Here is a 21,408-nt window from a genome sequence, read left to right on the forward strand (position 1 = left end):
GACCTTGTTGGGAAGGTGTCCCACGGACCCACAACAGGGGGCGCAAATGAACGGACAATGAGTAAGCCAAAAGGTAACAATTTAATGTTGTGATAATACACAACGAAATGTGTCGTAATTTTCACAGTCAATAAACACCAGGTGACGTGTGGGCAGGCTCGAAGATAGAAGACGCCCGACGAGAGAGAAGCCGCGTCCCACACGGCCTCCACCACCAACGGTCTGAAGAACACCGGAGCCGCCAAGTCCCGAGTCCCCAGGAGGGCCTCTGTCTTCGGCTTGTCGACCCTGGTACGCTGGCAGAAAACAGAAAGATGATGTAGTGAGTGTGAGTCCGCCACTCAGTAATTTACAGTCCAGACACCGTTAGGAGGGAGCACCTCCACCTCCAAAATCACACACACTCGTGCAGCTCCTGATCAACCACTTATCTGGGAGGGGGTGCGAGGTGAAGCCGTCACTGTCACACCAAACGCCAATCCTCCAGACAAGGCAACACTTCAGGAAAACGGCTGCAATAGAAGTTCAGTTGGTTACACAATGTGTCAGTCAGCAGAGAAATTACCTTGGTACTGGTAGTCGATTTCTCGGCGGGGAGGTGGAGTTGCAGTCCGGCTTATATGGTGGTGTAGATGAGTGACAGCTGGAGTAATGAGTGACAGCTGTCACTTCCTCTGGGTCTGGCGCCCTCTCGTGCTTGGAACCCGCACTCCAAGCAGGGCGCCCTCTGGTGGTAGTGGGCCAGCAGTACCTCCTCTTCAGTGGCCCACACAACAGACCTGACCAATTTACATTTAGGTCACTCAACAAAATTGTTTCTGGCTAAGTTAATGCATTTTACTTGGGTGAAAATGCTTTCCATAATTTTATTATGTTCACCGAGCAAGTTATTTTTTTGAGTGTAAGACCAGCAAAGTGTTATTCTGGACACTGGTGTGCAATAAAACAAAACCACCCTGTTGTCAGACAAGCTGCTCTCCATTAAGAAAAAGATAGTCCTCTGTGCTCCTTCCACTTCTTTGCGTATATTACTCACCGTAATGAAAGAAGACATGGTGTCAAGGACCAGGCAGCACCTTGCAGCTGCAGAAAGAAGAGGACGATTAAGTAGTAGAGATGAAGCCTTCATGAAGAATATTGAGTTGATCTGACATCTGTCATAAACACTTACCATCACTGCAGCGGCATGACAAATTACCCTCCAATGTCACAGCACCTGGGGGAGAGACCCACATGGCAACATGTTAGTTTTGAACTCACTGCAGTATGTGCCACTGGTCAAGACTTCCAACAAAATATCCGTAAAACCAAAAAGCAAAGTGGTGGAAGGTGAAAACCATGTGTTAACATTTTTTGTGTTTTGATGCGCCTGTATTGTTCGTATAGCTTTTTGAATGCTACATACGGTTCCCTGTCAGCGCACAAGTCTAATTTACAGCGAGATCTGCAATGTGGATTGGAGGTACTTTGGAGTTACTAGGTTGTTGTCATCTCAGACACAACAGAAATAAGTGGATGTGAGCCTCAGGCAAGCATTCGTCTGGATCCAGGACAGCTGGTTAAATTTGACAGAGCGACAAGTCCCTGTCCCCGATCACATCCACTCAACAGAATTTGGGGACAGAGCCAAAAAATAGCTTATACTGCAAGGAGTGCAGCAGCCACTGCCGCTGTTTGCCTGCTCCGGAGGAGAAGAGACAGAACGGGAAGGGAAATTAGAGTACATTAACAGATTCACTGTGAAAATAGTCGTCATAACTCATGTAATTAATTGTATCCCTTGGTAAACTACAATATTCTGGGACGTGTTGTTTAAATGACAAGCTTGTCTTTGAGAATGAAACTACTGGAAAAAGTTCAAATTTGTACTTACTGCCATTGTTTTCTTAAAGGGGACCATCAACATTTTTCAACCTGGCTCTATTTTCAAATGTTTTGAGGTTCGTTTTTCACTTTGGATTAAAGCAAATTTAATGTGTGCAGTATTGATTTAAAAGGCAAACACCACATGAACTATATATATATATATATATATATATATATATATATATATATACAAGGTCTATTCGAGAAGTATCTGACCTTATTATTTTTTTCAAAAACTATATGGATTTGAATCACGTGTGATTGCATCAGACAAGCTTGAACCCTTGTGCGCATGCGTGAGTTTTTTCACGCCTGTCGGTTACGTCATTCGCCTGTGGGCAGGCTTTGAGTGAGCACTGGTCCACCCCTCCCGTCGGAATTCCTTTGTCTGAGAACTTCCTGAGAGACTGGCGCTTTCCTTGATCAAAATTTTTTCAGAAACTGTAAAGCACATCCAAGTGGACACCATTCGAGAAATTCAGACGGTTTTCGGTGAAATTTTAACAGCTGATGAGAGATTATGGAGTGTTACTATCGCTTTAAGGACAGCCCACGGCACCGGATGGCGCGCCGCGTGCCGAGCCGCCGTCGTCAGCCTGTTTCGAGCTGAAAACTTCCAAATTTAAGCCTCTGTTGACCCAGGACGTCGTGAGAGAGCAGAGAAGTTTCAGAAGAGCTCGGGATCAGCAGTTTATCCAGACATTCCACTGTTAAAGATTTTGTAAATATTTTCCGCTGGAAGTCTCACAGGACAAGTTTGAACATGCCCAGCTTTTAAACAATTTCTCCGATACTCACTCGACTGAAAGCCATCGAAAACCGCCTGAATCTTACGAATGGTTATCAACACGGAGGTGTTTTTCTGTGGCGCCGTGCGATGAGCGGCTGCGTGCCAACGCGCGAATCCGTCCGCATGTCTTTCATTACAAAATCTCCTTTAACAGTGGAATGTCCGGATAAACTGCTGATCCCGACCTCTTCTGAAACTTCTCTGCTCTCTCACGAAGTCCTGGGTCAACAGAGGCTTAAATTTGTAAGTTTTCAGCTCGAAACAGGCTGACGACGGCGGCTCGGGGTGCGGCGCGCCGTCCGGCGCCGTGGGCTTTCCTTAAAGCGATAGTAACATTCCTTAATCTCTCATCAGCCATTAAAATTTTCACAGAAAACCATCTGAATTTCTCGAATGGTGTCCACTTGGATGTGCCTTACAGTTTCTGAAAAAATTTTGATCAAGCAAAGCGCCAGTCTCTCAGGAAGTTCTCAGACAAAGGAATTCTGACGGGAGGGGTGGACCAGTGCTCCACTAAAGCCTGCCAACAGGCGAATGACGCAACCGACAGGCGTGAAAAAACTCAGGCATGCGCACGAGGGTTCAAGCTTGTCTGATGTAATCGCACGTGATTCAAATCCATATAGTTTTTGAAAAAAATAAAAAGGTTGGTTTCTTTTCTAATAGACATCGTGTATATATATATATATATATATATATATATATATATATATAATATGTGAATATATGGGTGATTCTTAGACTACAGGCACTTATTATGTCCTTTGATCATATTTTTTTCATATTGTATGAAAAACAGAAAAAAGGGGAAATTTCACACTTTTATAGTTATCTTTACAATGAAAGTGTTATGTGCAGATGCAGGTTGAGGAGCGGACCAACGTCTGACCGAACCCAGCACTAAATAACCAGAAGCAGTTCCACAAACAAAACAATTTTATTTCCCCTCCAGTGCTATAATTAGTGTACAACATAAATATTTAGTTTGTCTGGCGGAGTGAAGGACGGCGCGCTCTCTAGCGCCCCAAAGGATCAAAGCCTCGGCGCTTCTGGACTCAGATTCACCGCCAAACACCCCCCAGGTGGACACGACAAACTGACTCTGTGAAGGATGGAAAAGGTGAGGTAAGTCAACAGGGCTACAGCAAATATCTTTCAGAGGCACACACTATCAGCAACACATTCAGGTCTGAATTTAAGCTTTATGTAAATGAGCAGCTTCTCACAACAGGTGGAGGATCATCAGTCCGTACGCCACGGCAGTGAGAAGCAAACTGCACAATTCTCATCAATGTTCAAATATACTGCGTAACAAAATGCCAAATTACTATTAACTATCATTCAGACAATAATCACCTCTGATGTGTGCTGACAGCATGTGTCCCTCACCCGTCCTCCTTCACAGGCACGATGTGTCAAACCCTGGCACGGTCCTCAGCGTCTCACAAACGAACGTCACAAGGTCGAGTTCCCGGCAATTCTGCTTGAACCACTCATGGCTTAAATGCAGAACGCCATCTCATTATCTGCTTCAGCTGAAAGTCTTTAAGTTTACACGTGAGCATCATCCACAGGTGCTGCGAGTCAGTAGGCCTGCACGTGAACATCCTCCACAGGTGCAATAATGCTGATGAGGGTGAAGGAACTCTTCTGCAGCACCTGCTCCACAGACAAAAAAACAGTTTGCATACCACCTGGAGAGCAAAGAAAAGAAAACAACACAAAAACATCCAGCCAAACCCCCCCCAACACACAACAGAAAGTGTGATTAAGAAATTTGTTCTAGTAGTCCATGATGACTTTTCACCTTTTTCAGCATCATTATATGCAAATATTGCCTTTTTTGTTTTAATGTTTTAAAATATCTCTGAATAAAATATCAGTAAAATAATCAAAACATAATTGGGGTATTCAATGTCATACAACTGTTGTGATTTTTTTTTTAAACAAAATGTAGTTGTCCCACACTATTGCCGTAATTTCCACCACAACACTGTAATGTCCCTTTAAACAGTTTGTATGAAAGATTGTTTGGGTAGTTTCTATGGAGATAAACAGTGACATCAGAGCACATGTATATAGCGCCAAATCACAACAAACAGTTGCCCCGAGGCGCTTTATATTGTAAGGAAATGGTGTGGTGGAAATTACATTTACAAAGCCAATAGTGCCCGTAGTTAAAGAATCACCCATATATGTGTATGAGAGAGAGAGAGAGAGAGAAAGAAATCATGCCATAGTTAACAGAGCAAACACAAAATAGGGAATATTTGTGGAAAGTCTTCTGATAATCCTCCACAGTTGAAAACAGTCTGGCATCCAACATTAAATGTATTTCCCTGTGCACACCATATCCCATTTACCTTTGGATCCAAAATGATGACATTTGCCAACTGCGATTGTGCTTGGAAATGAGCCACTTCACTATAGCCAGACACGGTCTGTTGTTTTAGTGCAAATTAAACTGAAGTTATTGATCATTATTTACCTGTAGGTATGGTAAAGCTTATGTAAACACGGTTATCTGTGTGTATATGTGCATATAAAGCAGATTAATATGCAAACACAATCTTTTTGCTGGCACACTCTGGGAGAATAAGAGCAGCTTGGCACAAAGCACACAGAGGAGTGGTGTTATTGAAGGAGAATAAAACCGCCACCTCATCTCAGGTCATCTCAAGTGTGTCCCTGTGAAAGGTAATGGGAAGTGACAAATCCTTACAGTGGAAATAGCTTCCCACTTTCCCTTCTCGTCTTATTCCATTCATCCTGTGCATATGCTTGTTTGTGTCATCAAGAAGAAAGTGAAAAGGTAAGAGTAGGTTTTTTTTTTCTTGTTGTGCACAACCCTCTGTTGCAAGCAGTAGCCAAAGCAGATTATTTTTTCTTTTGACAAATTATTTCTAACATTAAAAAAAAATCCGTTCTGCTTATAAAAGCTCAGTATTTTAAAGTGATTCATTGCATTTGTTATTTCTTCAAATAACAATTTTGACAACCTGTTCATTATATCTGGCAAAGGACAAAATTAGAGCCCGACCGATATGGATTTTTTTGAGGCTGATGCCAGTAACGATATTTGGATAAAAAAAATGCAGATAATCAATAAATCGGCTGATTTGACGATAGCCGATAAATCAGCTGATATTATGTTTGTTTGTTTTTTTTTAATGAATAAAATGTTCTTTTTTGGACCCTTAACAAAAAAGGTATGAGCTAAAAGCTGAAGCTTTGTCCTCATATTGATTAACTTTATAACAGAGAAGAATTTTCAAGTTCAAAAAATGCAAAAATGCAATTGGAGCAATTAGGCGGCTATTCAAACAGGCCAACTAGTAAGATATCACTCCTATCACTATCACTATCACATGAGGTAAATCTGCCCTACAAATGGATTTTGGAAAACCATGTGACAGTGAACCAATTCCGATTGGACACTCACATTGCACACATCGTCACACATCTTCTAGGAGTATCAAGATGGCCGACGGTGGATCGAAAGACCGCGGATTTAACTTTTCAGCAAAAAAAGTAAGTTTCTATCTCATATCATTAAAAAGTTATTTACAATTTACTAAAGCTTGATCCCAGCCATCGTATACAATGGTGTCGGCCCCAGAGGGTTAATGGCGAACGGCAGTAATTCCCAGAACCCTTCTGGACGACCAGTGAATCTGAATGTTTCAACCTCTTAGCAGTAAATGAAAGTTTTTCATGCTAGAAATAAGGTCTACAAAACAAAACGTGAGCTTAATAAAAAGCGTGACCGATGCAATGAAGCACATTTGACACATTACCACATAAACTGAGTTAATCAAACTGAGTTGAACTGAAACAGGAGAAATGTCGGGTGAGTGTAATCGCAAAGTTATTACAAACAACATCCTTCTAAACTTACTTGCATGCTTTTGTCACCCGATCAGGGCAGTGTGACGGCGAACTACGGGGGCCGGTGATGAACACATTTAAGCAGGGGTGTAAGCAGCTCTCAGTTGAATGGAGTCAGAGCTCCATCTGCTGGACAAACAGTGCAAGGACGCTTTACATTGTAGACACAAACATTATTTCAGTAACTCTTCTGTTTATGAGAAATTATCGGCGTTCTATCAGCAAAATTTCGGCCGATAGTGAGTACATTGAAAAGGGCTCATATCGGCTGATAATATCGGTCGGCCGATATATCGGTCAGGCTGTAGTCAAAATAGGATTTTCTTGTCACTGTCAGGAAAAATGTCCATTTAGATCAAAGAGAAACTTGGGTATGGCATCAGATTGGTGCCAAAATGCCATAAAACATGCGTTCGGGCGCTTTATATTATTTCACACGTGTAGAGATTAACTGCGCTTGCATAAATTATCTTTGCATGTGCGCAAATTATCTTTATGTACACGTATTCAGTGGAAACTGCTCCTCGAGCGAGGAGGAATTTGATGAGAATGGTGCCTTTGCGGTGTCAAATCTCATGTGTAATCATGTTCTCGCTGTGGAGGCCAAGATTTCGTTGTCAGTGGAATGGACAAGCGACAAGCAACTTGTTTGCAACATTGTGCCATTATGGAGGTGAGTTCAACCAAAATATGTATTTAGGGCCCTGTCCCACTGGCGTTTAGGAGGATTTGCGCATGAAATGAGGAGACAAAAGCTGAGCGTCCGCAACAAAGGTGGGCAGAAATGACAAATGTTCCGGGGTGGATCAGCGAATACATGAGGAAGAAAAACGGATATAACAGGGAACAGAAGCGAAGGCGACCGCAGAGGCGCCCCCATGAGGGGCACAGCGGCCATGATGCACTCGCTCCATCCGTGCCCACTCTGTCTGCATGCGCGACATACCATTTGTGACCGTGATGTGGCTGTGCTGGGCACGTGTCATATCTGTTTTGCACGCTGTCCCGGTCTGCCGCCAAGCCGCGCCAACCCGCGCCAACCCGTTGGTTGCGGATATCAGCGGATGACAGGGGATATGCGGCGCGTTGGTTGTGTATGTCCTGCATATGTCTTCAGTATGTGTTCAGGCAGTGATGCGGATCTCATCCGCAGCAGGATTTTTGAGCCGCTCAAAAATCCTGGCTGCGGACATGCGTGCCTCTGCGGATGATCACGGATGTGTTCGGATGGTGGCCGACTCATACAGGAATGTTACACGGTTATTGCAGTTGTTTGGCGGATGTGGGCCACTTTTGTGCGCATTCCATCCGCAAATCCTCCTAAACGCCAGTGGGACAGGGCCCTTAGGTGTTTAACTAAGATAATCGTGAGTCTTTAATGTGAGTTTTATTTTTATTTTTTTAAAGTGTGTTGCTATTAGGGTTGCATGTCATGAACCGGTTCGTTTCATGTATCCTTAAGAAATGATTTGATCCATCGACCTTTTAGCCTTTTTGCTTAACGATTCACTTATCGGTCCTTCAGAGTGGCCATTGTTTTGGGGGGTGTTTGTCAAGAAAATGATCATTTCTCTACATTGATTACAGACCCTGCAGCGGGTCTGTATAATCAACCGTTTCTGCAGCGTGGCTTTGCTTTGAACCTTCGATCTTCGATCTGCTGCTTCGTTGGTTCTTTGTTTTATTTCACTTTATCTTAATTTTTCCCCGCTAAAACCCTCATGAGCATATGTCTGTGAGTAATATTTACCTTTTTATGTTAAACCGTCCTGTTATGGTCTTCTGAAACAGTTGATAGATGTATTTTATAACTTAAAAACGGGACCTATGCTAATGTGATAACATGTCTATGACATTTTCAATGTTAAAGTTAGCATTAAGCTGAGCCATTATCAAGCCTCCCTCCCCAGCGCGCAAAGGATACTGGGATACTCTAAAACCGTCAATAATTGTTCTGTAAAATGTGTCAGTAGCATGGCACAAGCAGAGGATCACCCCTTTGAGTCGGGTCTGCTTGAGGTTTCTTCCTCAAATCATCAGAGGGAGTTTTTCCTTACCACTGTGCTCTGGGGGTTGGTAAGGTTAGACCTTACTTTCATGAAGCACCTTGAGGCAACTTTATTGTTATTTGGTGCTATATAATTGAAAGTAAATTGAAAATAAATTGAAAATTGATACTGTGCAGTGCAGTGCTCTGATCACTGACTCTACACTCAGACTCAGGTGTGCAGGGTTTCATTAATCTCTGGTGATTTTTAGGACTTTTTGTAATTTATTATGAAATAATGCTGAATTTATGTGGAAATGATTGTTGTACAGAAGCTTCAGAGATCTGTCGCTGAGATCAATGATGCCGAGTCCAGTTTTAAGCAGAAACGAGGCCGTGTCCGACCGACTTCCATGTCAGAAGAGGACTGTCAATCAAATGTCACTCTTCAGAAACAACCAATCACAGCAGTGCTAGTACTGACCCCCTGGTTCCTTCCCACATAGTGCCAACAAACCCTCCCCCAAGTTTCAATCAATCAATCAATCAATCAATTTTATTTATATAGCGCCAAATCACAACAAACAGTTGCCCCAAGGCGCTTTATATTGTAAGGCAAGGCCATACAATAATTACGTAAAAACCCCAACGGTCAAAACGACCCCCTGTGAGCAAGCACTTGGCGACAGTGGGAAGGAAAAACTCCCTTTTAACAGGAAGAAACCTCCAGCAGAACCAGGCTCAGGGAGGGGCAGTCCTCTGCTGGGACTGGTTGGGGTTTCAAGCGAGAGTGCAGAAATCCACCGCGAGCGAGCAGAAATCAACTTTGACAGGGTACACGCGCACACAGATATCTGCGCAAAGATAATTTGCACATGTGAAATAATATAATACACCCAAATGCATGCTTTACGCGAGATTCATACTTGGGGTCTTTGATTAATTAAACCCGTGAAACAATCTGTTCTCTAACTTCCGTTATTGGGGTCAAAGGTTAAAGCTCTGATTTTTGGTGACGTTTACTGAAAAAAATGTTTAATCAAAGCTACGTGAAACCTCAGGTTGAAGATCAAGTTCTGATCTGTGTCGTCAGTGGATACTGGGATATCATGAGGGTGGTTTCTTTTAGGTCTTAGGTCAACGCAGGATTTTCCAGTCATTTAAAAAAAAAATTAAATTTGATAGGGCCAAAGAAAAACTGAGGGTCTCTGAGAAGTTTTAGCTCTTTGTTCTAATTGGTTACTGGGATCTGGCTTATGGTTGGATTTTGATATTTTAGCAAGTATCATGGTGTCGCTTCATCTTCTAAACAAGGGCTCCAATCAAGCCAATACATTATTTGACACCAAATTAAGGACAACTATGTCCAGCTCCTATATGGCATAATATCTACAGAATGTGGAGATGTGTAGGTGGAATATACTGCATTGTGCAAATTATTATTATTATTATTATTATTGAAATTCATGCTTTTTTGAAATTTGAATTCATTCATTTTGTTGCATTACTCATGTGGTGCACTGTACATCTCATATATCCTATTCTGTGTTTTCCTCAGGTGTAAGTGTAACGGCCACGCAAGTGAATGTGTTGAAGATGAACACGGCAGGCTGGCCTGTGCTTGCCAACATCATACAGTGGGTGATGACTGTCAGAAATGCCATCCGTTTTACCAGGATAGACCCTGGGCCAGAGCCACAGGAGAGTCCGCCAATGAGTGTCTGAGTGAGTACTACCAATCTGCTGTCATCAGACCCTTTTCCACCATGAGAAATAGATCCTGAGTGTTAAACTACCTGGCTTCAGGGTTGTAGTCCCAGATGCATGATTAGTTTTGCTTCCACCAGGATAGAAACACCCCAAGCTTGAGGAAAATTAGGGATGGTGAAGTTGGTGAATAATAATATGACTGAGCATGACTGCTGAATGACTTGATTAGCTCCACCAGTACTTGACCAGTCATTACTGTGTGTTGCTGCAATTGTCCAAATCATCCCATAATCCCATACCAACAGAAAGCAGTGGTGTGGTACTGCAACTGGGAACTGTTTGATTTGATAGTTATTATTATTGGTTGATTGCATGTATTAAATTTGTTTTCCACATGCCACTATTTTAGTGTCTTATGTAATTTAGAAGTTTAGGAAAGGACAAATTTTCCAGAATTTCCCTGCAAGCTGCGCTGGCCTTTGTGGCCACCAGCCTGAGGGTCAGAAAATGAAATATATTGATAAACAAGGTCATGTCAAGCTACATGTAACTTTCAACCACATTTGAATCCAGATCCACATCTTTACATACACACACATATATATATATATATATATATATATATGGCTCCACGGCTTGTCAGCGCCAATAGGCAGTAGCGGTCGATGGGGTGTCTACTCTTTATAATGTCGATGACATTCACAACATCTAAAACCCCAAACTCCCATGGTGCATTGCAGCATAATGTCCATTGTTTACTGGTTTGATAAAATTGGTAATTTATCTTTAAATCCATATTCAACGGTGTTTAATAAGCCTACACACATGTATCACGCCTGCCTGGCTGACTTGAAGCACACACTCATTATGCATAAGCACACGTTTGCGGGGAGCCCACTTCAGGAGCTTTGCATGTTTGAATTAGCAAACGTATTATCGAGTTTGGCTTTATCACACGGTGCACTTTTACTGAATGCTGTCAAGTATGAATTGTAATTGGCTTTGGGATAAAAAAAACAAAAAGAAGAGCGGTGCATAAATTGTTTTGGTTTTTGCTGGATTCTATTAAGCAGCAAGCTTCTTTTAATTACTTTCACTCTTGGTTCCAAGCAGATGGCGTCCTAAATAGAGTACTGCACCCAACTTAATCATTGTAATATATTAACAAAGAATGTAAAAAGAGAGAGAGAGAGAGAGGGAGAGGGAGAGAGAGAGAGAGAGAGAGAGAGAGAGAGCAAGAATGAGAGAATGTGCAAGAATAAAAATGAAAGTGCACATCTCAGTGCAACACACTTGTTTCCTGCGTTTGCCAACCATACTTTAAGAATTGTGAGTCAGGAAACAAAGTTGTGATGGTTTTATCTCTTGCTGTTTGTTTGCATCAAGGTTATTTCCTCTGCCATGGAGTTTTCACATAACTCAAAAAGCAATGAACAGATTTCCGTGGAAAATTGGTGAGAAATCTGGCACACAGCAACATTTAACTCAAAACGTTGTGAGAGCATGTTGATGAAATATCTTGAGTGGATGGATTTTGTCTTAGAAAATGAGGGATTTTATTTTGAATTTCATCCAGAGTGCATTTCCTTGAACGTATTCTTCCTTGGTAGGTATGCACTCTCAAAGTGGCATCTCGAAACTTATGAATTAAGAAAGAATTAAGAAAGAAAGAAAAGGAAGAATTTCACTTGGATTTGTGATTTGATTTTGGCAGTAATCCAAAATATATTCCAGAAACTGAGATTCAGACCATTCATTCATTCATTCATTTACTGAATCTGCTTATGACATGGTGTCCAGCTTATCTTATTTTTGTGAAGGCTTTTCGTCCGTCTGTCTGTGTTCAGCATAAATCCAGTCTTATTACTGCCAGACTCTTGAAATTCGCCCTATTGATGTTTCAAATCCCGCAAAACTTCGAAGAGGTTGCCGCGCTGCGAGATCTCAGTAACTGCATTGAGACGCTCTGATCACGCTGCACTTTAACCGCTGCACACAGACAACACGATTAACATCGCAACATAAAACTACATTTATATTGTGCCTAAAACTGTCAGGAATATATTCTCTGGGCTTATAGATGTTGTTATTGTGTTTGTTTTATGTAAACATGCAAGAATCACAGGCTGTCTCGCTGTTATTTTCAGTGGGAGCTGCTGTGAGCCACGCTCGCTTCCTGATCATGTCGTTCTGGGGGCAAGTGAAGTTTGCTCTTTAACATCTTGATTATTGTTCTTTACAACACTGTTTGTCCTCTTTGTTCCAGACTAATATATATAATATGTCTGAAATTCGGTTTCGATTTATTAAATTCCATGCAGACTACACATAGCAGACACGGATTATTTGTTATAATTGTTTTAGCAAGTTTTCAGGGTATCATGCAGCAGTCTCTTATTAACGTGACGAAAAGCATAAAAAATTACATTTTTGTAGTATAATATTCATTTACAATTGTCATCATGTGTATTCTTTATGTTGTTTGACTGCAGCGACTCTCTGGCACGCAAGGGATTATGGGATACGTCAATAGGGCAAATTCACAGAAAAAATTCTTGGGACAGACCTTGCACAAGTTCAAAGATGGCTAACCTTGATGTATTTTAAGAGGTTAAAAACTCACATTCTGTTTCAGTCTGATCCATTTTGTGTTTGAGTGATGCGGGTGACAGCCAATCAGAGTAGCGCTACACCATGACGTCTACAAAACCGCTTTTGTTTTGTGTGTTTATATATTTGTTTCTCACATATTACGTAAAAGCTAGCAGTAAATAAATTTATTTTAATTTAATTTAATTTAATTTAATTAGCTTATAAAGCGCCAAATCACAGCAAAATGTCTCAAGGCATCTTACATAAAACAAGTCAACATAAAATTGAATAAATAATTAAAAATGAATAAAAAATTCACATACATAAATAAAAACAGAAGTAAAAGAATAAAACAAATAAAAATAAAAACTATCCATAAGAAAGAGAATAAAAATAGGTTTTAAAAATGTCCACAGACTCAGACTGCCTCACGGTCGCAGGAAGACTGTTCCACAGGGTGGGTGCACGATACGAAAAAGCTCTTTGACCTGCTGGCTTCTTCTTCACCCTGGGAACACAGAGAAGTCCCGCATCCGGCGACCGCAAAGCCCGGGCCGGCACATAGAGTTCCACCAGATCACCCAGATAAAATGGCGCCAGTCCATGAACAACCTTATAAGTCAATAACAAAACCTTAAAATCTGCTCTCACAGAGACAGGGAGCCAGTGCAAAGATGCCAAAATGGGTGTGTCAATGGGTGTGTAAGTCTGGCAGCAGCGTTCTGAACCAGCTGAAGACCCCTAATGCTGGACTGTGGTAACCCTGAAAATAGAACATTACAATAATCTAGTCTAGAAGAAACAAAAGCATGAATCAGGGTCTCAGCATCAGCCATGGACAGGATGGGGCAGATCCTCGCTATATTTCTCAGATGGAAAAAAGCAGTTCTATTAACATCCCTGATGTGGAGGTCAAAAGACAACGTGGGATCAAAAATTACCCCAAGGTTCCTCATTTTGTCCGTATGATGTATGACACAGGAACCCAGGCTGAGCGCCAGCTGGTCAAACTGATGCCGATGTCTCGCTGGACCAAGAACCATCATTTCAGTCTTATCAAAGTTTAAAAGTAGGAAGTTACTAGACATCCAACTTCTCACTGATAGAAGACAGTCCTCCAGGGATTTTATGGGAGTGAGATTTCCCGTAGTTATTGGCATGTACAACTGAGTATCATCAGCATAACAATGAAAGGCAATCCCAAAACTCCACAGTATACGCCCAAGGGGTGCCACATACAGGGAGAAAAGCATGGGGCCTAAAACAGATCCCTGTGGAACCCCAAATCTCATGTCAGCAAGGTCAGAGTTAATGCCATTATACAAGACACATCGAGAACGACTGGACAGATATGACGTCAACCAGGCAAGGGCACTTCCAGTAATCCCAAAAAAATTCTCCAACCTATTGAGCAAAATATGATGATCCATCAAACGCGTATCAAACGCAGCACTGAGATCTAACAACACCAAAACCGTAGTGGTGTCTGAGTCCATTGCTCACAGAAGATTATTCACAACTTTAGTGAGCACTGTCTCTGTAGAGTGATATTTCCTAAAAGGAGACTGCAGTGGCTCAAAAAGTTCATTCTCAGTGAGGTGGTCTATGAGCTGCAGTGAAACCACCTTTTCTAAAATTTTGGAACAGAATAACAGATTTGATATCGGCCTGTAATTCTTCAATACACTAGGGTCAAGATTAGATTTCTTAAGTAATGGTTTAATCACTGCTGATTTAAAACATTTCGGAACAGATCCAGAGGTTAAAGACAGATTAATCATTTCCAGCACAGTCGGCCCAAGAGTGGGCCACAGGTTCTTAAACAATTTTGTTGGTATGGGATCAAATAAACAGGTTGTGCTTTTTGTAGATGCCACAAGTTTCGTCAGCATGCCCAATGAAATACTATTAAATTCTGTCAATATAGGTAACACCTCAATGGTAGCGCCCACCTCCATAGCAGGTTTTAATGGCTGGGCCGAGGCGTGCTGAGATATGGTCAGCCTAATATCTTCTATTTTCTTCTCAAAATAATCCAAGAAATCCTGTGCTGAAAAGGGAGAACGACTAACAGGTGGCTGCCCATGAATAAGAAATGCGACCGTGTCAAACAAAAACTTTGAGTTATGTTTGTTTTTACTGATCAAATCCGAGTAATAGGTCCACTTCGTGGCCAGTAGTGCATGCCTATAATCTAAAATAGCATCCCGCCACACAAGACAGAACACCTCTAATTTGGAATAACGCCATTTCCATTCCAAACCTCTAGCCTTCTGCCTGAGGTCACGCAAATAATCATTGAACCAAGGTGACTGTGCCTTAGGAGGGCATGACCTTAAAAGAGGAGGCGCAATCTTATCAAGTGTAGTTTTAAGCGTTAAATTTAGACTATCCGCGAGGCTGTCCACTGATTTAGCATTCTCCAGATTCAAAGCTAAAATATCAGGTAGTCTGGCCTCAAGTTCAGTCATAGTTGAGGGTTTAATATGACGCTGCAGTAGTAGACAATGTTGTTGTTCCACTAAATGTGGCAGTGTAAATGTAAACCTGATAAGTGAATGGTCAGAGACTATAGATGCGAGAGGCAAAATGTCAATATTTGTGACACGTGCAAGAACCAGATCCAGGGTATTTCCACTAATGTGTGTCGGGTCCTGAATGCATTGCTGGAATCCTAAAGCATCCACAATTTGCATAAATGATTTGCTAAGGGAATCAGAGGGCTTATTAATATATGAATGTTAAAGTCACCAATAATCAAAATGTTATCTGCACTAGTTGACGAACTAGAGATGAACGCACTAAATTCAACTAAGAAATCAGAATATGGGCCAGGGGGCCTATATACAGTGACAAAATAACATAGTAGAGAAGCTTGAATCTTCGACTGGACTGGGTTGCTTGACGTTGCGAGGACGTTTTGCTTCAAATCGCAGAAGCTTCCTCAGCTAAAATTCTTGCTCTGGTGGTCTGACTTCTGTCTTGACTCTTGTAGAGAAGAATAATCAAGAAGTCACAAAAGCTGGAGTTTTAAACCTAACCAGACCCCTCCTACCGAGCGGCAGACTGCTATAGGCTAGTGACTAAACAATAGCTCTAATCAGCACCTATTGTGCTCTAGTTAGCACCCTCCTAATGACAGGGCAGCTGTCCCTCTCCTGATGGCTCCCTTGACGACTCTGCTGATGACGTGAATGACTCATTACCATGAACAAAAGACTGAAACTGCTTTGACCTGAGTACCCCATTGTAAACAGGGGATAAAGTGTGCCGCAAACCCCCTCCCCGGTTAAGGCTGGGTTTCAAGCGTTTCACAAAGAATGCCTCCTTGACCCCTCTCTCAAACCATTTCTTCTCTCTGGCTAATATTTTAACTTCCTTGTCCTCAAACGTGTGGTTAGTGTCTTTAAGGTGGAGATGAACTGCAGACTGAGGTCCACTGGCGCCCTCTCTGCGGTGCTGGTATAGGCTTTTGTGTAAAGGTTGCTTAGTCTCACCTATGTAGTGTTTGTTACAGTTTTCCTGACATCTGATAGAATACACTACATTGCTCTGTTTGTAACTAGGGATCCTGTCCTTAGGGTGAACTAATTTCCTTCTCAAGGTGTTAACCGGTTTAAAGTAAACTGGGATTTTGTGCTGTCTGAAGATCCTCTGTAGTTTTCCCCTACTCCTGCTAAATAAGGGAGAGACACTCCTCTTCTTCTTGTCTCTGTCTCCTGTCTATCTGGTCTCTTTGTTCTCTGGGACTTCTGCACTTTGTCCAGGGACCATCATGGGTACCCACATACTGTGAGGGCTTTCCGGACAAGTTGTTGTTCTTTAGCCCTTCCCTCTGCAGTTGTGGGCACCTGTAGGGTTCTGTGTTGAAGCGTCCTGATCACTCCGAGCTTGTGTTCAAGGGGGTGGTTTGAGCCAAAGAGCAGATATTGGTCAGTGTGAGTTGGTTTTCTGTAAACCCCTGTCTGGAGTTGCCTGTTCTCTCCAATCGTAACATCACAGTCCAAGAAGGCTAAATGGTTGTTTCTGGCATCCTCACGTGTGAACTTGATATTGGCGTCAGAACACATCAACTCGGTCAAAAGCTCATGTAAACACACACGCAAAGCCTCCTGCAAATGCCATTAAAATGCAAATATTGTTTATGAATGATTGAAAGAGGGGTTTTATTGAACATGCACAAATTGTACATAAGACAATAGGATCATAATAATTAATTAAACAACTGCAAAGAACACAATGCTCATACGGCCGAGGGTATTTTAGCATTGCCTTATTTTTTAAGATTACAGTTTTTCTATTTGGTTGTTTATGTTACATGCACACCATACTTAATAAAATAAATGTGATGATACACATGTACTTCTTTTTCTTCATTTTAATCAGTCATACTATTAGTTCTTCTGTCACTGCTGATTAACACCAACAATACAGAATACGTTATATCTCTACCAAGATCCAACAGTGCTTTGGTTATGTCTGGTTAACCCAGTTCCTGTGCAGGAGTTTCACCAAGATACACATTGCAAATCTATGACAAGCAATGCAAAAATACTAATTAAATGGATGCACATCTTGGTCAAAATGTAATGCACTCTAACCAGATCCAGGGTCTGCCTCAAATGCATGTCTTTTTGAAATACCCTGCTAATAGACAGCATAAGAGATCATTTTCAAATCTACCCTGTTATGCAGGTTTTTAATCCCCTGCTGGCTGAAGGCCTGAAAGGGGACTATGTCGTGGTGATTTCCATCTGTCTGTCCGTCCATACCAAAAATGGAATAAGCTTTCTAAACTCAATTCCTGTCACATTTTTAGGAGGCATTTTATGAAACTTGGTATAAGTCCTCATTGTAGGTTCATAACACACATATTATCATATCGTTCGAGTTGGGCCCATTTTACTAGTGTTATGGCTCTTGATTAACATATCTAGACTCAATCAGTTTCATCAGTGGGTGCCTGCATTCTTAATACAACTCCTCTCACATTTTTAGGAAGAATTTTGGGAAACTTGGTACAATTCCTTGTTACAGGTGGGTAATATGCATATTGTAATATTGTATGAGATTGACGAATTTTGGTAGAGATATGGCCCTTGATTAACAAACCTAGACACTGCTAGTTTGATGAGTTGGTGTCTGCATTCTGAAATCAACTATCACATACCTTGAAATCATATCAGAATGTAGCAAGCTCTTGTACCAAAGCAGCATTTGCCAGCAGTGGATAAACAATGAGAGCACTTTTTTTTTTTGGTTCTTTTCCAACTTATCCACTATGATTCTTAAAAATTGGTTCACCAGCTTTTGACTAATTGTGATAGCCAAATAAACAAATGTTGCCAAAAACAACACCAACGGCATGTCATTATCTCTGATATATGAATTAATTTGTTTTGTTATTCATGTCAAATTACATGTGAAGACAATCAAAGTGTTTTTTTTTTAATTCTGTGCTTTTGGACATTCAAATAATTAGTGTTGCCATATGTTTACTTGCCTCATAATGTTTAAATTTGATGTTGTGCTGTGACACTGTGCTGTATCTGTCTGTATATGGACGTGTAACCATGTTTGATTTTGACAGTGTTTTGGCTGGTTTGGCCTGGAGCATGAAAAGAGAGAAATAGACTTATTTAGCTGCATCTTGACTATAAAATTATTTGGCATATAATCTCTCTGAGATAAAATGGGTGAACATATCAAAATGAGCAGATTTAAATGATTTAACATTGTGCATGTGCAAGTCTACATGCATACTCCACGGTCCATTTTCTATGGACAGTTATTTTCCACTGTGGAATATGGACTAACAGCCCCCCTTTCATGGATTTGATGACCATGAGTACTGCAATAATAACACAGCAGGCTGTACTATCTGAGGAGGTTGCAGTCATTTCACATCTGCAGGAAACTCCTGTGGATGTTCTACCAGTCCGTAGTAGCCAGTGTCCTCTTTTACACCATGTTGTGCCTGGGGGAGCAGCACATCCAAGGACACATCCAGGCTGGACAAACTGATCAGGCAGGCTGGCATGAAGCTGGACTCTCTGGTGACGGTGGCAAAGAACACTGGACAAACCTCTGGACATTATGGACGATGCCAGACACCCTGTGCACACCATCATCAGCAACCAGAGGAGCCTCTTCAGCCACAGACTGCTCCTTCCCAAGTACAGGACCAACAGACTGAAAAATGCCTTTGTAGTATGTCTGGAATTTATATTTGTATATTTATATTTATAATGGAGAGGTGATGGTCTAGTGGTTAAGGCATTGGGTTTGAGACCAGAAGATCCTCGGTTCAAATCCCAGCCTGACTGGAAAATCACTAAGGGCCCTTGGACAAGGTCTTTAATCCCCTATTGCTTCTGGTGTGTATTGAGCGCCTTGTATGGCAGGGTGAATGTGAGGCATTATTGTAAAGTGCTTTGAGCATCTGATGCAGATGGAAAAGTGTTATATAAATGCAGTCCATTTACCATTTTATCCTATTTGAAAACTGTTGCTTTAATTTCACTTTTCATATTCTGTGTGCTTCTTACCCTGTGTGCTGCTGTACAATGTTGCTGGAACCTCAATTTCCTTGAGGGAGTCTTCTCAAGGGTTCAGAAAAGTTCTATCTAATCTAATCTCCAATAAATGTTGGCCATAATATTTTGAGCAAAATTAGCCGTGTCTTGATCTTCGCGTTTTTTTCTCCTCGTAATCCTGACTTGACTTATTTAAGCCCAGTGCACACTTGGGTTGGCAATCCATCTTGAGTGGGATTCAGGCTGATGCGGGTTGTTTTTGTTTTTTGTTGTTGTTTTTGTTTTTTTGCTGTGAACAGTGCAAATGGTATTTAAGACAGTTTGTTTTCTGTCTATTTGAGCAGGATTTGGTGAGGTCTGAATGCAAATGTGGCTAGAATCCAGCTAGCTCGGGGATCATAACTTTAAACTTCTTTACTACTTTTGTGCGCCTACAGTGTCCTCTCCACTGTGGAGGTGCTCAGTGCAGCTGCAAACAACCTTCTTCTGTAATGCCTTCTTGCCAAGAAAATCCACCGGGTGTGTTCCCTTCCACGCCACACGCACCCGTGCGCTCATGTTCAGTGCGCTCATGTTCAGATACACACACACACACACACACACACACACACACACACACACAACCACACGCACACACTCTTGCACTTACATGTTGAGATATACACACACACAAAAACAACAAAAAACACTCAATGAACAAGTAAATAAATACAAAATATTACAATAAAATGAACTGATGAAGCAGTGTTTTATTATACCACTGGCATATAAGCCAACAACAAACTAAAGCACCACCCTCGTAGAGCACAAACCTCCACCAACACTACTTTCCAATTCCACAAATTTTACCTTGGAAAAAAGTTTCCAAAGTCCTGTTAAAGTGGATTTTCATAAGCTAAACTAGATGGGATCTTAATCTCAGGAGTATGAATTTAGTTCATGCATTTGAATCAAAGTTTTGTTCTTGTGTTGTCAGTTTTTTTTTTTTCTCCAAATTTTTCAGTTTCTGAATTCTTTTCCAGATAATTTTCACTGAACATTGTTTCTCTCTGCGATGCACAATTTGTCATTGCTTTTTGGCAATTTGTTTCCAACTGATAAATGGAAAGTGGACAAACTGGCATAAAATTGGAAACTCCATCCAATTTTGGTGGTGTAGGTAAATCCTTAACAGAAAAATGAGTGATTGAGGCACTTTTGTTTGAGATATATTGCAAAATGTACATCAAATGGGCTTTTCAATATTAAATTCAAATGTCCACAAAATCCACAATCTGGATCAAACTTTGTCAGGTGATAGTGAGTGCCAGTTTTCACCTCACTTTCATCTTTTGATCAAGATATAATGTGAAATATACATTAAATGGGGCTTTCTATATTAAACTGAAATGGCCACAATCTGTATTCCAGTTCAAACCTCATCAGTTGATAAAGGATACCATCCTACATAATTCTCAAATATGAAAGAGCAACTTGTTGGGCAAGTTGTTTCCGACGGATTGTTTGTTGTTGTGACGCTATTCTGAACTTCATACGGTTGTATACGTTTCTTTTATTTCTGTTTAGCACTCTTCTGGTTATTAATTGTATCTACTCTGAATGTTATTTAACTATAGTCCTGTTGTAATTCGCTAGCAGTTAGCATTCGCTAGCATTTAGCTTTCGCTAGCTAGGTCGACTCCTCCCTTCCCACCCATCATTTTTTTTATAGCTTGTTCTTTTTACCTGGTTAATACTTCTGTTAGTTTTTCAGTCGAACTGCTGTGAATTTTAAGTAATTATTTTACTCCTGTGTAAATCTTAGGAGCGGCTAGCATTTTCGCTAGCGGTTAGCTTGCGTTAGCGACTTCGGTCCATTGTTTTCATTTTTTTCATATCGTTTTTTATATACTTCTGTTAGTTAACTGTTAGTGTAACTGTTGTGAACTTTAGCTTAGTACTTTACTCTTGTGTTAATCTTAGGAGTGGTATATATATATATATATATATATATATATATATATATATATATATATATATATATATACTGTTCCTACATT

At 41.0% G+C, this 21,408-nt stretch overlaps 1 protein-coding gene across 1 annotated transcript in view; it reads left to right on the plus strand.

The window, feature by feature from the left end:
* The window catches only part of lamc3 (laminin, gamma 3), a 334,434-nt gene that overhangs the window by 85,467 nt on the left and 227,559 nt on the right, over positions 1-21,408 (plus strand). The window contains 1 exon segment of the mRNA XM_034192005.1: positions 10,090-10,256. Coding sequence (XP_034047896.1) covers positions 10,090-10,256 — 167 coding nt within the window.

This window comes from Thalassophryne amazonica, chromosome 17 (genome assembly GCF_902500255.1).
Source record: "Thalassophryne amazonica chromosome 17, fThaAma1.1, whole genome shotgun sequence".
NCBI classification, from domain to species: Eukaryota; Metazoa; Chordata; class Actinopteri; order Batrachoidiformes; family Batrachoididae; genus Thalassophryne; species Thalassophryne amazonica.